Raw genomic sequence first — 22170 nt, 5'->3', positions numbered from 1 at the left:
GAGGACTGCGCCTGTCAAGTGTCATGTGATGGCCTAATGGATGGGGGCAAGGCCATTTGGTTTCATCGAATGTGCTGTCAGTGAATGTGTGAGAGATGTTGGTGACGAAGTAAACCAAAGCCTCTCAACAGAAACAAGGTCTCCCACAGAGACTGCACTCCCATAGTGACTGTTGTTGTTGTTTTAGCCCAGATTCACATTCATTGACACCAGATGTGACAACACGCTGGGTAAATATTAGCCCACTGGCTCACTCATGATGTAGTAATGATGTTCTGAGACGCTCTGTTCTCTCTCTCTTTTCCCTCTTTGACCTCCAGCGGTGAAAGGTCCTCATATTGCAACCATGTGTGGACGGAGCAGGACGCCCTTTCTGTGGCTGTGGGTTTTCTTGCTCATCGCCAACAGGGTACTGAGTGGGAAAAGGTAGGAAACACATTTCTTCTTCACAAATGCACCTGTGTCTTCAAATCGTGTGGGAATCTGAATTATGTAAAGTTTTCTGTGCTTTGTGCTCACTTAGTTCTGTCTATATGATCACTGTCATTTTTGTACTCACTGTGTATTCATAAACAGCCTGAACGTCAATCATCCATCCATGGTGGCAAACAGATAGTAAGATAGTCGCGTTGCCTATTGGTTGGAGTGTTGGACTCCACTGTTACCGAGCATATTTAATGTGGTTGTAACTGGGGCATCCCCACAGGATACCTGCGTGCCTATAATTGCATGGAGGTAATAATAAGTGCAATACGGAGAGAGAGAGACAGAGCAGATGAGGAACCAAAATAGCCACTATCCACATTACCATAGTGTTCCTCTCTTTTTGGTTCACTAGCCTTGTGGGAAAAGCAATGTGTTTTCAGTCTTTTTGGGCTGTTTAGAGGAGATGATGCACGCTGCATCAAAAATATTTGGCACAGATTTTTTTGGCTGCAGGTACGGTGAGAGTCAATGTACAGAGACACCTTTCAATGTCAACACCGAGGTGTCAGATGTCACCGTAGCAGAAGGAGACGAACAGACAGACAGAGACAGAGAGAGAAGCTCGATGATTGGATTAGAAATGACAGCGATGGGATCCAGTGTCATGTGACCTGCGAGTGTATTAATTCCCACATGATTCAAACACTGGGGAACCATTCATGTGTGGCATACACATTGGATTTCTTCTTGGTTATTATATAAAAAAAATAGAATCATTTGAATCTTCCCCCCCACTGTGGTTAGAGATGGAGGAGGATCGGCTGTTCCTGCACGATTGAATAATTCAGTAGAAGTGTCACAGGCAGTTGAATTCAGTGGTGATGTCTTGAGATGGTCCAGCTGGCTCCTCTATCCGTAACAACACAACTACACCACACAAACACACACACACATCTGTACAGCGTCACACGCCCCCGAGCACACAGGCGCGATACGTGTTAAACGTATGATGATGCACTGCACTCCGTCTTTGTTGCACGCTGATTAATCACAGCTGTAGGTTAGCGCTCAAACTCCTGGGCTGGCTGGGCAAACGGAGGTTTTGTGATGTGGCTGCACATTGAGCACACATCAGAGAGAATGCAAAAGTGGGCGATTACGTTATGGCGAGGGACTGTCACCGCAAACTGCAGAGCAATTATCACCCAAAGATTTACTGTATAATCCGGGTGCCTTTTTTGGAAGTCAAATACAGACGCACACACACAGACACACACACACACACACACACACACCTTGGGGGTTTCAGTGAGACGTGGTAATCAGGAAGACCAGTGTGTCACCAATGAAAGAAATTGCCTTCATTAGATATCAGAGTGAGGAGATGAGGGGGACAGACTGAGAGAGACAGAGGGGAAGAAAGAGTGTGAATGGCACTGTTGCTGTTCAGATGACCTGTAGATGGGGGTGGTGTACAGGGTTTTATAAGCAGGCGGCTGATCAATGTATATTATTCCACAGAAACATATTTTCTTTCTCCATTTTCTTTTTCTCTCAGTCGTGATTTTAACCCGAACGCCCCGGCCACCCACGTTTCACGTGTACACTGTAAAAAAGAAATAAAACTGGAGGTGTAACGAAAGAGAATCTTTCAGTCCTGTGAGAGATTCTTTCAGGCCATTTTTCATCTTTACTTCCACTAATTATTAATGCCTTTTAAGGAAGGATTTTTTTTTTCTTTCTTGTAGCTTTTTAATTATTGGTGAACTTGAAAGCGGTAGAGGAGGGACAACCTATATTTCCTGTGTTAGTGGAGGCTGTTACGAGATGACTGTAACCCCCAGGCAGACCTCCCCATCCCCCCCAAAAGTTCCAGTGTTTTTGCCAAACATCTACATAAATATTCCAAGTAGGAATCACAATCATGCTGCATTTAATATAAGTGTTTGTATATATTCATCAGATTTGTTGTTGTTTTGAAGCTGTTACCTCCAAAACATGACAGTTTTTTTAGTGTCACTCGTGACTCTGATTTTCAGACATCTTATTTATGTCGGCACAGACACGGAGTCTTGCAAAATGGATGGAGGCAGATTATTTTTTTTAAAGCAAAATGTGTAGCAGCCCAGGATACGCTCTCATCCCACAGTTGTGAATTATGTGCTGCATCTGTGTTCCACCATACCCCCTCTTTCACAGTATCCACCCCTTTATCTCCCTCTCTTTTAACCCATCATTTCTCTCTCCTTTGTCAATCGTGCACGATTTTTCTATCCCACTCTTCCTTGACTCCTGTTCTTTGTCCCCCGCTAACTAATCTCGATGACCTCCCCGTCTCCTCTGAGCCTCTCAGCTTGCCTTGCAGAGCTTGTTTCCAAACACTTGCTGTTTATTTAGCGCGCAATCAAACCCAACGCTATATCGACTGTAAAAGGGAAGGGGAGGATGATTGCCCAGCAGCATATATTACAGTGTAGAGACTCTCATCGGGGTATTATCAGCTTTATCACACGTACAAACGAAGACAACACGTGCGCTCAGACCCTACAGTGCACGAGAATCCCTCTTATACATTTCCTATGATACGCAGTGTAATTAAAGGCTCTATTCCTGATTATTTCCTGCAATATTCATGCTGCAAACTCTTTCGCCATCACAATTCGCCATTGCTCTAAGCGTTTTGTTTCGTGTTGCTCAAACAGCACATTCAGCAAGGCCTCTGTGGTCTAAAAGAGCATATTAATGTATAAATAATGTATTATGAGTTCTCTATTCTCCCTGTGTGGGCGTGTGCACTTTTGCACATGTGTTCTCTGCATGGCCCTGTTTTACATCGCACTGGTAAAAATAACTCCAACCTTGTTATTAAACCAAGGTATAATATACCATTTTCTCTTCCCAGTCCATCTATGAGCAATTGATGGTTTATTAATCCCATATTTTAAGTTCTAATGTGGCCTTTTTTTCCATCTATGCACTAACTTTCAATCTACACCGAGATCCTGCTATGATAAGTAATCATGATTGGTATTTGGCGTAGGTTTTTTTTTTGCTGTTCTCGCAGATCTGTGACTGTGGTTCCTTAGACTCTAACTGTGACTTTAAATCTCCTTTGCTTTGCCAGCTCCGCACAGAACGGCATGACAGATGAACAGAAAGATAACACCACAGTGTTCACTAAGATCTTAGATAGCCTTCTGGATGGCTATGACAATCGCCTCAGGCCAGGACTCGGAGGTCAGTAAACCCGAGTCGTTTGATATATTTTCTCCCTCTCGTCGTGACTGTTTGAGTTTATTCTTATGTGAATATCATGTGAAGTACAGTTGGCTGACGAACCACACAAACTACTCCTCATATCCATGTGAATACTTTGTGTGGAGGTCGGTTGGCTTTCAGTGTCAGATACTGGTGTGAAAATTAAAAAGAAAAACACTCTCATTCTACCCCCCTGCTGATTTTGTGAAACAGTTCATTGTTATGTTATTGTGTGGGCACCTACAGTATTTTTTTTCTGTTTTCTATTACCACCGTCCACTGATAGAGTGTGAAACAAAATGGCTGGGGAAGAGTGCAAGAGACAAATCCCCGGGAAAATGAAAACTGAGCGAAAACAGATAAAGAGATCGAAAACAGCGAGTAAAGGAGAAAAGAGGGCAAATATAATGTGAGAATTGACGTGTGAAGGACACTGAGGATCGCACAGTGTGAAGTGTGATGCAGCAGCCATCAAGCAGACAGGCGAATAAACCCAGGCCAGCTCCAAGTTCAGCAGCCAAGGGGAGGAAATTATGGATTATGATGGGTATAATTCACAAATCATTGTGTCACATTTCACTTTTAGAATCACACGATTCTATGAGCCCACACACACTCGCACACGCACACGCACACATGCCTGCGCTATTGCTTCACAAAATGAATCCCCATTGGACGAATTGTTGGCCATCAATGCTGCAGCACCGGTGGCACATTTTCAATAATACGGCAGTTTTCAAATTTGCTAAGAGATTGAGCCACTGTCCGGGTAAATGGAGCTGACACTGAAACCAACACGGCACAAATTGTTATTGACATCCAAAATGGGTATTTTTATGGAGAGGTGTGTGTTTGTGTGGACATGTCTAATTCTGAATATGCTTTATGTTATTTTATCTTCTATAAACTGAATGTAATAAATTCTATATATAGCCAGGTGGTCTTGCATTAATAGGCAGTTAGGGGCTAATGAATATACCACTGATAGTCAAGTCACTCATGGCAATTTCCTGCTTCAACAGAGCGTGTAACTGAAGTCAAGACTGACATTTTCGTGACCAGTATTGGGCCAGTTTCGGACCATGACATGGTAAGACTCTTTTTTTTTTCGCCTCTGTAAATGTCAAAATATTTATTAATTAAAATAATCCCATTAAACTGTGGCGCGTTAATAAAGCCGTCACATAAAGTAAAGTTGCACAAATGCCAACCCTAAGTGCCGATCGTCTAAATATACTGTGAATTCTGACCCAGAGTCAGTTTATTTGTCACCGCGTTCCCGAAATAGCTTCAAATATGGCGTTGCTCGTGTTGTTAAAAGACTCTCCTAAGCTAAGAGATGGACGGATAATGAAGCTTAATGTGTCAAAGCGATTTCATAATATTTTTAAGTAAGTTTATTTTAAGAAAAAAAAAGGAGAAGCTGTGGGCTCTTCAAACACGAGCACGATCTTTGCCCCGTGCACCGGAAACCAATTAAACTCAAAAAAACTACTACTGTTAAAAAGTGTGTGTACTCTACTTGACATAATCTCAGTTAATTGCAATGGCTGACATGTAAGTCAGGATTATTTTGCTGCTGTGTTAAGGTCAAAAGGGATTTTTTTTTTCTTCATCTCCAGCATCCTCCTCCTCCTCCTTATTCCACTCCTGTTACCTTGAAGCTCTGTTTCAATTCATGCTAATTATCGTATGGTTGTCGAGTGGAAAAAGCCTGGAAAGAGAAGAAAAAAAAAAAAAACGACTATACAGTAATTCCTACTGTCTCTCTTTACTCTGTCGGGCAGTCATGTGAAACCATTAAAATCTGCTCCCAGCTACAGTCGTAAGCTGCCTTCAAAATGAAATGTCCCTCCTAATTTTGGATCCGGCGCTTCCTCTTTGTGTCAAGTGTAATTTAGATTACAAGGTTTCCCCCCGAAGATAAATGCTAACTAACAACGGTCACATTTGGCACTTACCTAATAACGCAATATCAAATGACCAATAACCAAAAGTGAAAGCCACCAGTTAGAATGCAAAGACTGTAAAAAAGAGACTTTCCTCTATTGATAGAAGCCAATACCAAATACCAGCAGTAAAACTAGACCAAGAATACTGCCCGAATGTCTAAAAAACACCTCTCCATCCCCATCGATTCTTCCCTCACTCCCATTATCCACCTGCAGGAGTACACCATCGACGTCTTCTTCAGACAGAGTTGGAAGGACGAGAGATTAAAGTTCAAGGGCCCCATGGCGGTGCTGCGTCTCAACAACCTCATGGCCAGCAAGATCTGGACTCCCGATACCTTCTTTCACAACGGCAAGAAGTCAGTGGCGCACAACATGACCATGCCCAACAAGCTGCTGCGGATCACGGAGGAAGGAACGCTGCTCTATACCATGAGGTAGGAACGTCGTGTTACGCTCGCGCAGTGAAGGATTTTCTTTATTTGCTCAAAGTAAGAACGTTGTTAGGCTGTTTGAATAGAGAGATAAGACGTATACATACACAAGACGACGGTAACTTTATACTACACACAACAGCGTGAGGACTGTGAAAAGGATTGTAGAACATGTATGTTTAGATGGGGGGGGAAGGGGGCAGAACTAAGCCCCTCATTGCTGTCACAGATGAGCGAGATCAGAGATAGATGGGAGATTAGTGTGTCATGGGTGGTGGCATGGCTTGCTGTTTTTCCACCAAGCTGTCAGGAAATAGAAACCCACAGCTCAAGGGAAGTGGAGCACCTTTTTTTTAGGCTGTGTTCAGATTAACCTGGCTGTAATGATTCATATCTGGATTTTTTACATAGTCCTAGATCATATATATATCAACATGTGGTCATATAAGAATCTACATAGCCTGTTGTTCGCGAGAGCTCCAGTAGATTTTAGCATCCATTACTGAATGTTCCCCTATGATGAATTAATAAAGACATAGCACCTTTCTCCACCTTCTACACCAGGTGTTGTCACAAATATGATGTTTTCTGTTGTTCTTGGTGATGCATTAGTGCACAACTGTGCCGTTTGAGACGCAAGACAACTATAGTCACGAATTGTGTTCTGAATTAGATTAGAGCAATGTGGCTGCTGTGCTGAACAAAGCTTGACTGTATTTGATGCTGAGAGATTTAAAAAAGAAAAACCCACTTTTCTGTGGGTTGATCAGCTCCTCTGTGACTTTTCTACACCCCTCCATTTTACTGGCATCGCCACAAACAACCCTTTGCTGCTCATTTTAGTAGCACTCACTGTCCGTCTCCGTGTGGATTTCTCCAGGCTTACCGTACGAGCAGAATGCCCCATGCACCTGGAAGACTTCCCCATGGATGCTCACGCTTGTCCACTGAAGTTTGGCAGCTGTAAGTATAATGCCCTGTAGTCACACACACATCATCTGCAGTGTACACTTGTGGGTTCAAATGCTCATGGACACACCTCACGCGGCTCTCACTGACACACTGTCACTACCTCGTCCAAGTGGAGCCGTGACCCTGCACAAGTCCCTGATAAGGGATGACATTGTGGTAACAGCTGTTCTCCCAGAATAACTGTCCTCCAAGGGACCCCTTCTCCCCCCCCCCCTCCCCTCATTCAACCTTGCCAGACCCTGTAAGACCCCGCAAGACCCCGGCAAGGCGTGCAACACGCCGCACCGCGTTCATCAAAGACAGCACTGCCTGTAATATCTCCACAGCATCACGCCAGCTGCTCACTGCTGACACCTACACCACATCATCCTTGGGAGGACTTAACAAGAAACAGAGTGATGGAGGATGGGAGCAAGAATAGAGAATGAGACAAAAGCTGGGGGGAGGGGGAGGAGAGTGAGAAGAATTAGCAAAAAAACACAGCAAATGTGAAACAGAGTCGTGAGCCTTCACAAGAGCCTCTCTCTCTCCAGACAGCTGCACAGTGTGAGTGAAAGGACCAGGCTTCAACACCCTTTAAATTGAACTCACTCCCTAAATATTTCAGCGATGATCTATCTCCCTTCTGCTGCAGTCTGCAGTCGGGGAGGCATTCTTCTCTCTGCAGCAGTTGAGCCACACCGCGGCTCTGACAGGCTCGCGTGGCCAGAGAGAAGGGAAGAGCGATGGGCGCTTTAACGGCCGCCGTCGTCCTGTTAGTTTGTTTGTCTTCTCGTGCGGTGAGGAACGGCGTGGCGTGGATTGACATTAAATGACAAGAAGGGGACGAGTCAAGTGACGTTTAGCAAGTTGAAAGAAAGGAATGAATTGCTTGATTGATGATGAGGGATGATAAAAAATTATAAATGATGGAACAAAGCTAGAGGAGTTAATAGAAGAACCTATTTACAGCAAAATAACGTTTCACCTTTCACATCCCTGCCAGATGCCTACACTCGAGCAGAGGTGGTGTATGTGTGGACCAGAGGAGCCGCTCAGTCTGTGGTGGTGGCAGAGGACGGATCCAGATTAAACCAGTACGATCTGATGGGGCAGAGTGTGGATTCCGGCGTGGTGCTGTCCAGCACAGGTACTTTGGTTTTCCCCACAGTTATGTAGTAATAAATGACACCGTGTGTGTTAGCGCTGAATCACATTGGTCACATTCTTGTTGCCGACTAAAAATATCCAGAGTCTTATTCGTCACTGCGGAAAATTAAAAGTCTCAAATGGTACTCTTTCCTCACAACGCTGCATCAGTTCACCGTCATTATCACTGGCATCAGTTTATTGCTTTACTAATGACAAGCCATGTCCCAGATTCATAATTTCCCTACTGGCCATGACATCGTTTTTTACACCCCCCCCTCCTTTTTTTTTTTTGGTCCATTGATACTTGATACAAAAATTAGTGACAGCATAAAATGGGTGACCTGTTTGCAGCTCGTGGAAAGTAATGCTTCACACAGCCCCGTCCACCAATTAACACTGTGCTTTAGTAGTAACAAGCACAAGACAATTGAATAACTCACTGTTTGTTCATGCAAAAAATGCATCAGTCCAACACTTGCTGTTCATGTGTCTGCTGTGTTCTCTCTTAAGAAAAGGATGTCTGGGTATGAGGTTTGTTGACAAACGGCAGCCATAACTGTGCCAATAAACCGCCATAAAAGTGATGGCGACGACACAATAAACCATTTATAAAAGCTAACACTGCAGGCACAGGCACAACACATATATGTCCTACATATATCACGTGAAAAGATTCCCTCTGACTTTCGGACTTTGTTTGCCGACCGCAGGAGAATACGTCGTGATGACGACCCACTTCATCCTGAAGAGGAAAATCGGTTACTTTGTGATCCAGACATACCTGCCCTGCATCATGACGGTGATCCTCTCCCAAGTGTCTTTCTGGCTCAACAGAGAGTCCGTCCCTGCCAGGACTGTCTTCGGTGAGTTAGATCTTAATCTTCTGTACATGAAGAACCGAATCATCCAAAAAAGTTTCCAAAATGTTTATATCGGAAAAATCAATGGCATATATACAGCACAGTTCACTCGATTGGCAGTTTATTATGAACACAGAGCTAAAAAAAAATGATGGTTGCTAATACAATAACCGTGCAATAAATCCTATTTTTATGGGAGGAGTATAAAGAGGTGTTGATTTAACTGCTTGGTCATTTTCGAGGATATCATTTGAGGCAATGCAGAGATTATTGTTTCTGTTATAGTAGCCTAACGGATATAAACGGGGGGTGAAATGTGCAGCGGATTGTGAAAAACCGTAAAATATTTAACGTGTTGCATGTCAAAGAGAGCATTTTTTTCTGTGCTGTGTGTCTCTGCACCACGAGCTTTCATCAAACTGTGGCTCACTGCGGTACAATTTCAAGCACCAGGCTCAGGCGTGGATGTAGATTAATGTGCTCTGAATGTGTGTCAGAAAAGCACGTATGATGATGGTGTTTTGTCGCTGTGGTTCAGTGAGTTTGCAGGCACATGCTCACACACACACACACACGCAGAGGGATTGAGCCTTGTGTGCAAGAATGTTTCCTGCATGAGAGCGTATTTGGTGTGCGTCTGTCTGTCGTTCACACTAACGTGTCTTACATAATGCTGCCCAAAAGGAAAGCTTTTGCTAGTCTGCAGCATGCTCTGTAGCAGCAGCAGCAGCAGCAGCAAGGCAGAATGTCCTTGAGTTACCTCACCATACTCTCTCTCTCTCTTCCTATCTTGTTCTTCTCAATAATGCCCGTGTCTCCCTGGCCCCACAACTTGAAGAGCTTCCCCCCCCCCCCAAAAAAAAAAAACATAATACAGGCACAGCTTCTCAATATTCAGCAGGTTTTTTTCCGCGCATTTATCTCGCGTTCACGTCTGCATGATGTGCAACACAGCTTGCTACCTGCAGTGCTCGTCACGTGTTGAGGGGAAATGAGGATGGCCTAGATTAGGTTCAAACAACTATCTAGGGCATGTGTGTGTCCCTCATGCTATCAGTGCTGGTTCTGCTTCAGGAGATTACAAGCATGTGAAGACACACACACACACACACACGGCTAAAAAACCCACATGTATACGCGTTGACAGCGCCGCAACACGGAGGTTTACTATCGCTACGTGAAATCACGTGAGGCTGCAGATGAACGGTGGCTGCTCTTTGAAGAGGTCACCGTGTCAACGCTGCTCGAAACGAATCATTTAATGACCTTTCGTTGTCGTCTTAATCCGTTTTTGTCCGTCATCTAAGTCGAAGATTTACGTGGAATAACAAAAACAAGGGGGTTAGAGTGAGCTGAAAGTCTTCTCTGTGGGTGAATCATGCTCAAGAGTCAACTGAAGGAATAAGTGCTGCCAGACAATAATCAGTGTAAACACAGATATAAAGTTGCTGCATGGCCGTGGATTGAGGTCAGCGTCTATAATGGTCTCAGTGTGTGTAATTTGCAGTTCTATTTGAGTCTCTGCTGTATTTTTGCGCTTCAGAACGGTGTTTTACGAACATTCACTGAGTGTAACACCAGGCAGAAATGATGTCAGCAGCTTGATGTGCTGTAGTTTTATCCAGAAAAACATCATGATTGCAGATAAATAATCCACCTTAAAAATACCGTTATGAACGTGTGACTTAATTATTACCTCGCTCACATGTCGCTTCTTCATTTCCACGGTTGATTGAATGAATATTAATTCAAACGCTTCATCACGCGACAAGAAAATCAAAATGGATCCCAACTTTAGGTGCCGTCGTTCGCCGCCCGCGCTTCTCCGTCAGAAATCACAAAGCGAGCGGTGGAATTCTTGAATAAATGATGGAATTAATGAGCATTTTCATTATGGAGATTCACTGCGCGAGAAACAGGGACAAACATTACTTATGCCCACAATGGTCATTAATTAATTCCTCAGAAGCTCCTCAGAGTTTTAGAATCCATCTTCTTCCTTCATGTTGTCACATTTCTTTTCACTCGCGGTTGCCAAATGATGTGTTTAAACAGGATATCCCACAATGCCCACAATTAACTTTATTTATGTCACGTGCGTAGATGACGCTAAGGACATTACCTGCTTCATGTCCTGAGAAGAAGTAAAAGTTCTCCGGGTGATGAACAAAGAGGAAGCTTCCATATATATATATTTTTTTACAGATGCACCTAAATAATTCCCCTTTTTTTTCACCTTTTTATTCAAAGCTTTGTTTTCATTTCAGAGCAGATCCACGATATCAAAGGTGGCACAGATCCTACAAATAAACAAACACGTGCTGTAATATTAACACTGCACTGAGATGTGATGTCCACACCTGACACAGAAACAAATAAAACATTAGTAACGCAGTGACAGTGAAGCCGTATATCCACTAAAGCCTGCCGCGTAGATGGATAGGCAGCGGTGGGGTAGAGTTATCGTATTTATCATTGCGGTGATTAAAAGGCTGATGAGTTTATTTAGCTATAGCTAGTTCGGCGTACTGAGGGAAACAGTTTGTTTATGTGCAGTCGAACTGAATAAACAAAAAAAGAACGAGGCACTGATGGCGCTGATATGGCGCTCGCTCTTATCAACTCTCCCCCAGCAAGAGCTCAGAAGATTAGTTTTCTCCTCTCCTCTTTAAGAGCCATTGACTGAATATTTATTGGTTCCCCCCGACATGATGCTGTTTAATGCATCTGCTCATTATGGAATAACACCTTGTGTGTGTGTGTGTGTGTGTGTGTGTGTGTGTGTGTGTGTGTGTGTGTGTGTGTGTGTGTGTGTGTGTGTGTGTGTGTGTGTGTGTGTGTGTGTGTGTGTGTGTGTGTGTGTGTGTGTGTGTGTGTGTGTGTGTGTGTGTAGCTGCTCAACATGTCAGATTATGCAAATCAGAGGTGACGTAGCTGCGTTCCTTCCACCTTGAGGCTGTGGTTATTGAAAAGGCGTGAATATGAGGAGATGTTGACAGCGATAACAACCTGTTCATTCACATGTGCTGGTTTACTCTCTTCTTTTTAAAACGTTTTAAAAGCATCATTATATTGTCTGCACCGTCCTTGTCCTTGTTCAGGTGCAGCGATGCATAGCGTCTTCTACTTGTTTGTGAAAACGGGTTATTTACAGCATCATGCCCGGACACGACAATTACGCCGAGCGTGACATAATAATAATGTACTTTTGACATCATTACACATTCTTACGGAGCCCCCCGAAGTGACATGAGTAAAAAAACAAAAAACGACGGAAAAAAAAAAATTGGAAATCTCGAGTTTCAGAGTCGAGATCTTGAGTTTCCCAAAAAAATATGGAAAAAAATATATTTTTGAATGGTTTTTTTTTTTCAAAATGTTTTGGAAACTCGAGATCTCATGTTTCCAAAAAATGATGAAAATAAAACTCGAGATCTCGACTTTGAAACTCGAACAAACAACAATCTTTTCGTCTTTTTTTTTTTTTTTTTTTCTCATGTCACTTCGGGGGCTCCGTACATTCTGAATGCCATGTTTGATTTTTTTTTTTTTTTGCCTACTCAGTCAAATTATTCCTGTTTGGGAATCAGGAAGCCTGAGAGTAAAGGGGGGGGAGACTGAGAGCACAGCCATTTCCCTGTAAACTCTCTCTCTGGTCTGTGGTTTGGCTGAGATTCATTGGCTCAAAGATCGGCCAGATTAACTGACGCCTGCCATTAAAGAGTTGTCAATCAAGCGCTGAAGTTGGAACCAACAAATGAACGATTTGTAATGAGAAAGATCGATAATATTAGTAATGAATGACAGGACAGAGAAAGTTGCTTTGTGGAAGCAGTTAACACCATACAAATATCTATCAGACTAATTACATTCTTTTATTACCCACATTTTCTGCCCCAGTTTTCTAAAAAATGCACCCGTTGGATTGTTTGCCTCGATGCAGTCACATCAAAGTTTTCCTTCCCCCGAGGCAGCGACGATCTCTCTGCCTCACCTTGTAATTTTCTCCGCTTTAATGTATAATTTAGTTTCTCCCAAGTTTTGCTTCAACCGCCGTCTTTTTTGAAATTGGTCGTGCAAACAGAGGCTAGTTAGCAGCTGCCGTATGTATCGTCATATCATCGTGCAACCGGGCGTCAGCGATTGTGCATAAACTGAGTTCAATTTAACGGAAGATGCTCCGCTATTAATCCAGGTGGAACTTTCCAGATCAGCTACTTTGTTCATTAACAGCCTTCAAAGTCTATTAGTTAGGACGTGTCAAATGGAGATATTTAAACCTCTGCTCATGAATCAGCTGCAACTGCGAGCTAAATGATTTCCTGAGCAGACACAAAGGAGAACCAGGACATTTGCATTAAACGCATACGATCGCACAAACAAACACACACACACACACATATATTTGACGGTCACCTTGAGAAATTTTAAGACTAGATGTGTTGGGTTTTTTTTCTTCCTTCCTCCTTTTCCTGTCTCTTGCGGTGAGAGACGTTGAAGGACTTGGAAGCCCTGTTTCCATGACAACGGAGCTCTCGTCAAACAAAATAAAGTATATATGATTCCAAGCGTCGGAGCACTTTTGTAATGACTTGTGTAATACCCAGTGGTGCTGTCTTCATCCTCCTCCTCCTCTATACAGAAAATGAACTGATTTGCCGGCAAACAAAAATACCTGTTCGATTCAAACCATCTGTCCATTCGAAATATGCACAGGGCTTCGTCGTCGTCGTGTATTTAAGTTTTTGTATATTTGTTCACCTTTGAACGCTCTCGTCCCCCCGGCCTTTAATGCAATAACGGTGAGGTGTTACCTGTTTTGTGCTCCAGCACCTGCTGTGTCCATGGGTGTGCATAATTGCTGGCAGAATCCCTTCACACGGACCGGGCTGCTCTCCAGTGAAGAATATCCTGGCACCCAGTGACACCTTGTGTTGAGTTGTTGTTGTCAGGCTTTAAAGGTCACATAGAGTGGTCCTGTTGCACTTATATGTTAGTTATGGAGGTCTACTTACATACATTAACTTGTTTTTATGGTCAAAAACCTCCTAGTTGCTGTAAACGAGCCGATAGGAATCCTCTTTTCTGACGCTGTTGCCCAGCCGCGGTATTTCAGACTCGACTCTCGCACACAGAAGACAGACTGTGTTCTGATTGGCCAGTACCCCGGAAGTGACATATTCAGCACACCCGCTCTCAGAAGCGCAGCTCCCCCCTCTGGAACGGTGGATGCACTGCTCCTCATTATCAAAACATTGTTTTAACAGTGTTTAAAAATAGCTTCTTCACGACTCCCTCGCCGCAGTCCCTTTTATGACTTTGACCCAGAGTCAGAAGACACTGTCGCTCGTGAAACACCTCTACCACGGACGTTATTCTTCTTCTGCGGTTCAATGTACGTAACCGGATGTGCCCGGACTAGTGCCCGGAGCAGGAGGATCTGCTGTTCAGGAGAACCGGTGTTTACGTAACCGGACCGGGTTTTTTCAGAGAGCCCCTCGCTGAGCCCCGAGATTACAATAAAACACATCGTTCTCAGCAGTGGCTGAAATGTTTGTTTAGAACCTTCAGGGCTTCTTAAACAAGGTAATGACACAGATACACACTTAAAAACAGCGTTTATTGGAACTTCCTGTCTAGTTCCGCTTTGAAATGGCATTGGCTTCTCATTTTTGTCAGCGGAATTGAAGGAAGATGATTTTAGCTTTGAACGGTTTATTTGTTTACATAAATTATCTCTAAAGATGAAGAGCCTGTGTGAATACATGATGAAGTAAGCATCAGTTTCCTTATCAGCAAACTACTCAAAGCCTTACTCGGAACAAGGTGTGGTTTCGTAGCACGATAATATTCCACTTAATAGAGCGTAAATCTGGCTTTCACGTTTTATATCTCACTGTTTGGATTCGCCCTCCCCCTCCCCGTGTGTGTTTAGCACTTAAGCAGGAAGCCGAGTTAATGGTACTGAGGATATTAGAGTTGAAACGTTTGAAAGTGAATTTGATTTGTTAAATTTATGCTCATGCAAAGTGCAGTGTCATGATTAGGCGCGGCGTTATTCCCGTTTATTCCTAAATGTCTGTTTTGGTCCATTTAAACTATTTGTCTGAGACATTTTCTTTTATTTTTTTTGTTATAAAAGATCATGCAATGCAAATTCGAGCATCAAATTAACGTTGACCCACTTTGTTATTCCCCCACATGGAGGCATAATGAACGCCGGGAATGACTGACCACGCACACTTTGTACCTACCGTGCAGATCCAGTAAATCCATCCGAGGTGTCTGGTTTACTTATGGCTGATGTCCAATCGTTCATTTTTAGGCTCTGACTAATGAGAACACAACATAAATCAGCCCTTTATGCTTCGTGTCAGCAGAGTTAATAATGCCAAAATCATGGGGAAAAAAAGGCGAGTGGGAGGATGAGGAGACTGTGATTCATTCCTTCATCGCACTTCGTCAGAAGTGAAAAGAAAGAGAAGAGAAAGGCACGCATTCTTTAGTGTGGCGGTGGACACAATAAGCAAATAATACAGTGGGATTTTTAAGCTTTTTCTTGAAGCTGTGAGAAAAACGGAGTTGTCGTCTCTGCAGATACGGAAACAACTGAACACCAAATGCAAATCAAGACGCTTTATCTGCGTCACTGTGTTAATTCATCGTAAATTAGTCACAGACTGGACGAACCGGAGGAACTGTGATGTGAGGAGAAAGAGTAGAACAAAAAAAAAGCACTGGCAACGAGTAAGAGTGGTAATAAATCCTCACTAGCAGTGGCTGCTTGTTGAATAAACAATTCTCTGACACAGTTACTGTAAATATTGAACAACCTTATACATGTTTTATTTATTCCAGGATTGTTTCAGCCGTCCCTGTTATTTTCTACCATAATATCATTTGCTTATTCTTACAATATTTGAAGAAGTGCATTTTTTTGTGGTTGTTTTCAACATAAAATATAAATGTGTGGCTGTGATATACATATTCTAGTCTTTACCTCTCGTTATGCTATAGCACAGGCTGAATTGATGGACTGTTTGCTCCTCAGGCTGATGTAACCTGGCGTGTAAACATCTGCAGTAGCTTGTTCTGCGATGAGCGCTGCATTGTTAGATCTGCTCTGACCCAGTTCCCCTCTCCTCTGGTCGCAGGGGTCTTAGCTTTCGTTTGGCAAAGTCAGTCAGTCAGTTCGCCCCCATTTTTCCTGGACTGAAATGAAATCCAAATATGAGGAGTGCCACTTGTTGTTTTGTTCATTTTATAGCAAATGCTTGACGGCGTATCAGCAGCTGCAATCTTTGAGGCTGAGATCTTTAATCTGCATCTCGTAGTGCCACAGTTTTATATCTCACAAAGATCAACGTGAGCTATCGGCAAGCTCGTTCTGTTCATGAAGCTTGTGATAATTCTCCAGGGGTTGTACCTATGTTCCCCGTGTCCTATGTTACCCGATCGGGGAGCATCTGACCTTTTTTTGTCCTATGTTCCCCACTTTGTGGAAGCCTCGGTGTGGAGCTCCAGGGTAAAGGGTTAGGGTTAGGGTTAGGGTAGGTTAGGGTTAGGGTTAGGGTAAGGGTTGGGGTTGGGGTTGGGGTTAGGGTTGGGGTTAGGGTTAGGGTAGGGTTAGGGTTAGGGTTAGGGTTAGGGTAAGGGTTGGGGTTGGGGTTAGGGTAAGGGGTAGGGTCTTATGTCTCCCGGGTCCTTTTGGGTGAACAGCGGAGAATATAGAACCCTTTTTTTAGAGAAAGAGTCCTATGTTCCCCGGTCTCATACAAAGCAGGGAACATAGGACCCTTTGGGTGAACAGCGGGGAACATAGAACCCTTCTTTAGAGAAAGGGTCTTGTGTTCCCGGTCTCATACAAAGCGGGGAACATAGGACCCTTTGGGTGAACAGCGGGGAACAAAGGACCCTTCTTTAGAGAAAGGGTCCTATGTTCCCCGGTCACATATAAAGCGGGCAACATAGGACCCGGGGAACATAGATACGGTCCCATTCTCCATCCCCATCACTGTGCTATGCTAACTTATACCAGCAGTATTCAAGTTTATGTCACATCGTTATATTCTAGGAGGTGTTTATACGACTTTATCTGATTTGGTGTGAAAAAAAAATATGGACACTTGTGAGTAACAATAACGATCCGGGATCATAATTGTGTATTGATCTTGTTGTTGTTGCTTGCTCTCCCTGCAGGAGTGACCACCGTCCTGACTATGACCACGCTCAGTATCAGTGCCAGGAACTCTCTACCCAAAGTGGCTTACGCCACAGCTATGGATTGGTTCATCGCCGTCTGCTACGCGTTCGTCTTCTCGGCTCTCATCGAGTTCGCCACGGTCAACTACTTCACCAAGAGGGGTTACGCCTGGGATGGGAAAAGTGTGGTGCCAGAGAAGGTATTTAAAGCTCCTCTTGTGTTGTTACTGACATATAAACAGACAAAAAATACTCAAAAAAATATCACCTTGAAAAAACGTCTGTTTTGCACTGGGACAGTTAGCACTTAACTGCTGAGGGATCGAGGCAGGGAACAGTTAGCTGTTGTCGAGTTGAGCTTGTCTCATAGAAAATGCAATTTGAGTAACATGACGTGAACATGAATAGTTTAGTGTTCGTCTCCTGCTTTCTGCTCCACTCGCCTCAACGCTGCAGTTAGCAGCGCAGCACTCAGGGTCGACTCTGCAGCTAATATTGAAATGAACAGAGAAGGAGAGAAATGGACCACCTCCACCTGATATTCATATGTTGCACTCAATGCTCACCAGACTGCTGGATCAGGACAGAAATATTGATCGCTCATACAGTAATTATTCATTTGATGAGGTTAGACCCATTGAGATCAATGCTAGTATTTAAAGTAAAAGTCAGAACGCATAGATTAAAAACATTAGTACTTGCCGGACTCAGAGCTTCAGGAATACTAATTTGAAAGTTGGAAATTAGACGGTAAATTATTCCATGTATCAGGTGTTGAGCTCTCTTTCCTGCTTCAGTTCAAAGATGTCCAAAGAACAAAGAATATGACTCTCATTTTTGCATTTTTAAAAGAGGAGAAAAGTAGGAAGGAAATTCGGCCAGAATTCTTTTGAGGATAAACACATATGGCCTATTTCCACCAGCTCGCCTTGCCTCACCTCGCCATGGTTAAGTTGCATTTCCACTAACATAGTACCTGCTCATCAGAATGCCCGGCCACTGATTGGTCAGAGTGTCGTCACAGGAAGTGACGTCCGACACAAGGATCGAGCCGAACTGTAGATCACTTTAAAAAGACTTTAACAATCCTAAAAAAACGTGGGTTAATCTCCAACAAGTACCAGAAAAAAACAAAGTCACAGCAGTTTCATGCCGCCGTGGGTTAGGGTTATCATCAGCGATGATGCAACCTAAGCCGTGCCGTGCCGTGCCGTGTGGTGGTGAGCCAGGACCATGGTGGAAAAGGGCCAATAGTGATGACCAATCCACTTTAGGATAGAATACACAGTGATGAGTGTAAAACTATCCAGTACACTCTTAGAAATAAGGATTCCAAAAGGGTCCTTCAACAAGGGCTGAGGTTCTACCTGGAACCATTTGCTTCTGAAGGTCTGAGGCAGGTCGTGTCCCACCAGCTCCACTGAAATACAAATGTATACTATTTTTATAGCTGTGTACTTTCATGCGCACCATTTGGTGTGCTAGGTGTAAAAGTGCTAGGATTTCAGGCCATTTGACATTACACAAAAAATAATAATACAAAAAGAAAATGCTTCTGGTAATCTTTTACATAATACCAGGCTGCAATAATCAAAAAAATTAAAATCCAGTTTGCATGAAGTATATTGAAAATATTTAATTTATTGTGTTTTTTAGATCATAAAATCAAGGGGCATCATGAATAAACCTGGCAATTTAATGGTTAAATATAAAAAAATGTAGATTAATATTTTATATATGCATGGAAAGAACAGATGTTGATCTAGAACTTAAAAAAAAAAAAAACTGTGTACTGTGTACTTTCATGCGCACCATTTGGTGTGCTGGGTGTGTTAACGTTACTTTTTTGAAGGCGCATCTAAGGGTTAAACACATTGTCATAACAAACAGAATTGTTTCTGTACACTGAACACTCTGATGATACTGTATCTGTGACCGAAACTATTTTTTTCACTCTCCTCTCCAATAATACATAGCAAAAGAAAAAGAAGGAGTCCCTCCTGAAGAAGAACAACACCACAGCTTACCCAGCTGCCACTGCTACGGCCTTCGCGCCCAACATTGCCAGGGACCCTGGATTGGCCACGATTGCCAAGAGCGCGCCGCCGCCCCCGACTGAGCCCAAGGAGGAGCCAAAGCCCAAACCTCCAGAGGCCAAGAAAACCTTCAACAGTGTGAGCAAGATAGACAGGATTGCCAGAATAGCCTTCCCCCTGCTCTTTGGAACCTTTAACTTGGTCTACTGGGCAACTTACTTGAATAAGAAGCCCAAACTGCAGGGGGTCGATCCACACTAATCCATGTTTCATTCCTTTTCAAAAAAATCTTATTCTTATTATTTCATTTTCTTTACTAGTCATCCTTAAAAAAAAAAAAAAAGAAGATTATTTTCAAACAAACATGGTGTCCATGCTGGTTTGAATTCCCAGTCGTTCTGCAGTGCTTCTGTGTCTACCAAAATTTTGAAGATTTTGAAGAAAAACAAAATAGAGAAAAAAGAATACGACAGTACTGAGTTTTTTGGAGGGTCAAGGATGATGCTACTAAGAAAATACTAATATAAATATATAGCCAAGAGAATGCTATTCTACAACTGCACATAACCCAAATCTGTAAATGGGCTTTTGTTTCTCTGTTTTCTGATTTCTTTCTATTTTAATTTAACATAATTGTCACAGACATTGGTAAACGCACTTGTGTATATGCATGGGCAAGTCATTGTATTTATGATTATTATTTATATATATTTTTTACTTCAAAACAGATCAACATTGACTGATGGCTTCGTTTCTTTGGCATCATCAGCAAAGAAAAAAAACAAAAAAAAACGCTCCGCTCTCTGTTCCATTCTGTGAGATTTAATTCTGTCATTCTTCAAAAATGCGTTAGGGTTTCTGCAATAGCAATAAAAACACGTCTCAGTGGACACAACCATTTATTTAGAGATCAAAAATACAACAAGAAAAAAAAAGAATCTACCATCTGTGTTGGACATTTAAAACACTGATTTCCTTCGACGGCATTGTAAATATTATCAAGTGTTAGAGATGTCGATATTGTTTAAGCTTTGCAAAATGTAACTAAAGGGTATATTTATTGAATACATCGGACTAAAAAAAAAAAAAGTCAATTTTATTTATTTTATGTTGATGAGACTTTCTACGGAAGAAAAAAATAAAAAATATATATATATATACTGATCTAATTCATCATTAAGTGACTGTTTCTCACCACGTTAGTGTTCCGTTCGGCGCTGCTTTCACCGCCACGTTAAATATCCGTGCGTTCGCAGCAGCGGAGATCGACGAGTTACGAGTAAGAATGTAAAAAAAAAGAAAAAAAATCCGCTCAAATCCTGCAGTACATTTTAGAATTATATCAAACACTCTTTTATTTATTTACTTTTTTTTTTTTTTTCTTTTTTGTTAGATGTTGAGTATTTATAACAGGGCCTAATTTGCCAAAAAAAACCATGAATATCAAAGTACAGTCAGGTGGGGGCACGCCTTTCCCAGTTTCAGTGGCAAAGGCGTGACGGCGCGATTACTTTGTTGATGGATGGCGCATCTGTATTTTCCATCCCACCGTGTCGCCCCCCCCCATATCCCCCCACCCCCCCGACTGTGTCTCCCTTCAGCTGAGAATTGAAATATAACACTCAGACAGTACCAGCTACACTGCCTTCAGTATCACACGCCCCCGTTTGGACTCATTTGTTGCCGCTGGTTGGTGAGCAACAGCAACAGCAAGAGACAGGGACAGAGACAGAGACAAAAGGAGGGGAGAAGGAAGCAAGGAGAGAGACGTTGAGTTGAAGTGGCACAGTAATCTTATTTTAGCCGGCGCTGTGTTTGGCGCAGAGGACTTGTCTTGTAGTTCTACGATAGTGACGAAGATGAATATATTTTTGTAGCATGATGTCAATCCCCCTTCCGAGAAAAACCAACAGAAACGAACACAAATGTAAAAAGAATGCTTTTTTTTTGTGTTTTGTTTTGTTTTGTCTTGAACATTGCTTGCTTGCTTTTTTTTTAAAAACATTTCTTTCGACTTATAAAACTCTAGATCTTCTCTGATGTGGCACGTTATGAACAGTCCGTTTAAATTACGTTAATGTAGCAATATCGATTAGCAAAGGGCTTTGCTTAGGAACTGAACCTGACACTCACTCAGTCTTTGGGGGGAGGGGGAGGGCGATATCCGTTGTAGCTTTACACTTGTCCAACATGCTGTACATCTGTAGAAACCTATCTTTGATTTGGTTTAAGGCAACGCATCGCGTGTGTCCATCTGAAGACTCCAGTGGGTTGGAATACATTGTATTGCGTTATAATAAAACTAAAAACTCTCAGATGGCTATTATTTGCATCAACATTACCACAATTATAGAATCTATCCCCTAATGGCAGACATCTTTGAAAGCAGTTTCCCAGCCACTTAGCAGAGGGTGAATGAAATGCAAAGTTCAGGTTGAAGAGTTGTACAAAGGAATTCTAAACTATTGTATGTATGTTTATTATCACGGAGAAGAAGAAAAGAGGAAAGAAAAAAAAAAAAAACTATATATATACATATGTAAAATACATAATCTATACAGTATTTGATTACATCAATGAAGATATTAGCTAAACGATGATGAATATTGTTTTTTGCGTTACAAACACGTTATTGTTTTACGTTTATGTAAATCAGCTTTGTGCTATGCAAGGACAGCTTTTGAACCACGCCGTTGACCTTCTCGCTCCCGTACCGTTGTGTTTCAGACACCCGAGCTATTATTATTTAAAAGAAAAGAAAGTATATATATTATATATCAGCTGTGCAAACCGTCGCCCCCTTTTTTTTTGTTTTCAACCATGGCTAAACAGGGTTACTGCAAAGAAAACAGTGGATTATCTCTTTTGTTTTTTGCACTCTTGTTGTTGTCGTTTTGCG

General features: G+C 42.5%; 1 protein-coding gene across 1 annotated transcript; it reads left to right on the top strand.

Annotated features, from left to right (window-relative positions):
- Positions 1-346: 346 nt before the first annotated feature.
- Positions 347-19532, top strand: gabra1 (gamma-aminobutyric acid type A receptor subunit alpha1; the record flags this gene model as incomplete). The annotated part of the gene is made up of 9 exons (XM_083902985.1): positions 347-426; positions 3551-3663; positions 4707-4774; positions 5853-6073; positions 6951-7033; positions 8028-8171; positions 8884-9036; positions 17233-17435; positions 19212-19532. 9 exons carry the CDS (start codon positions 347-349, stop codon positions 19530-19532), a joined length of 1386 nt encoding a protein of 461 aa, XP_083759111.1.
- Positions 19533-22170: the final 2638 nt, after the last annotated feature.

The sequence above is a fragment of the Microchirus variegatus genome, assembly GCF_963457635.1.
Source record: "Microchirus variegatus genome assembly, chromosome: 2".
Lineage (NCBI taxonomy): Eukaryota > Metazoa > Chordata > Actinopteri > Pleuronectiformes > Soleidae > Microchirus > Microchirus variegatus.
This window is presented reverse-complemented; position numbering and strand designations above follow the sequence as displayed.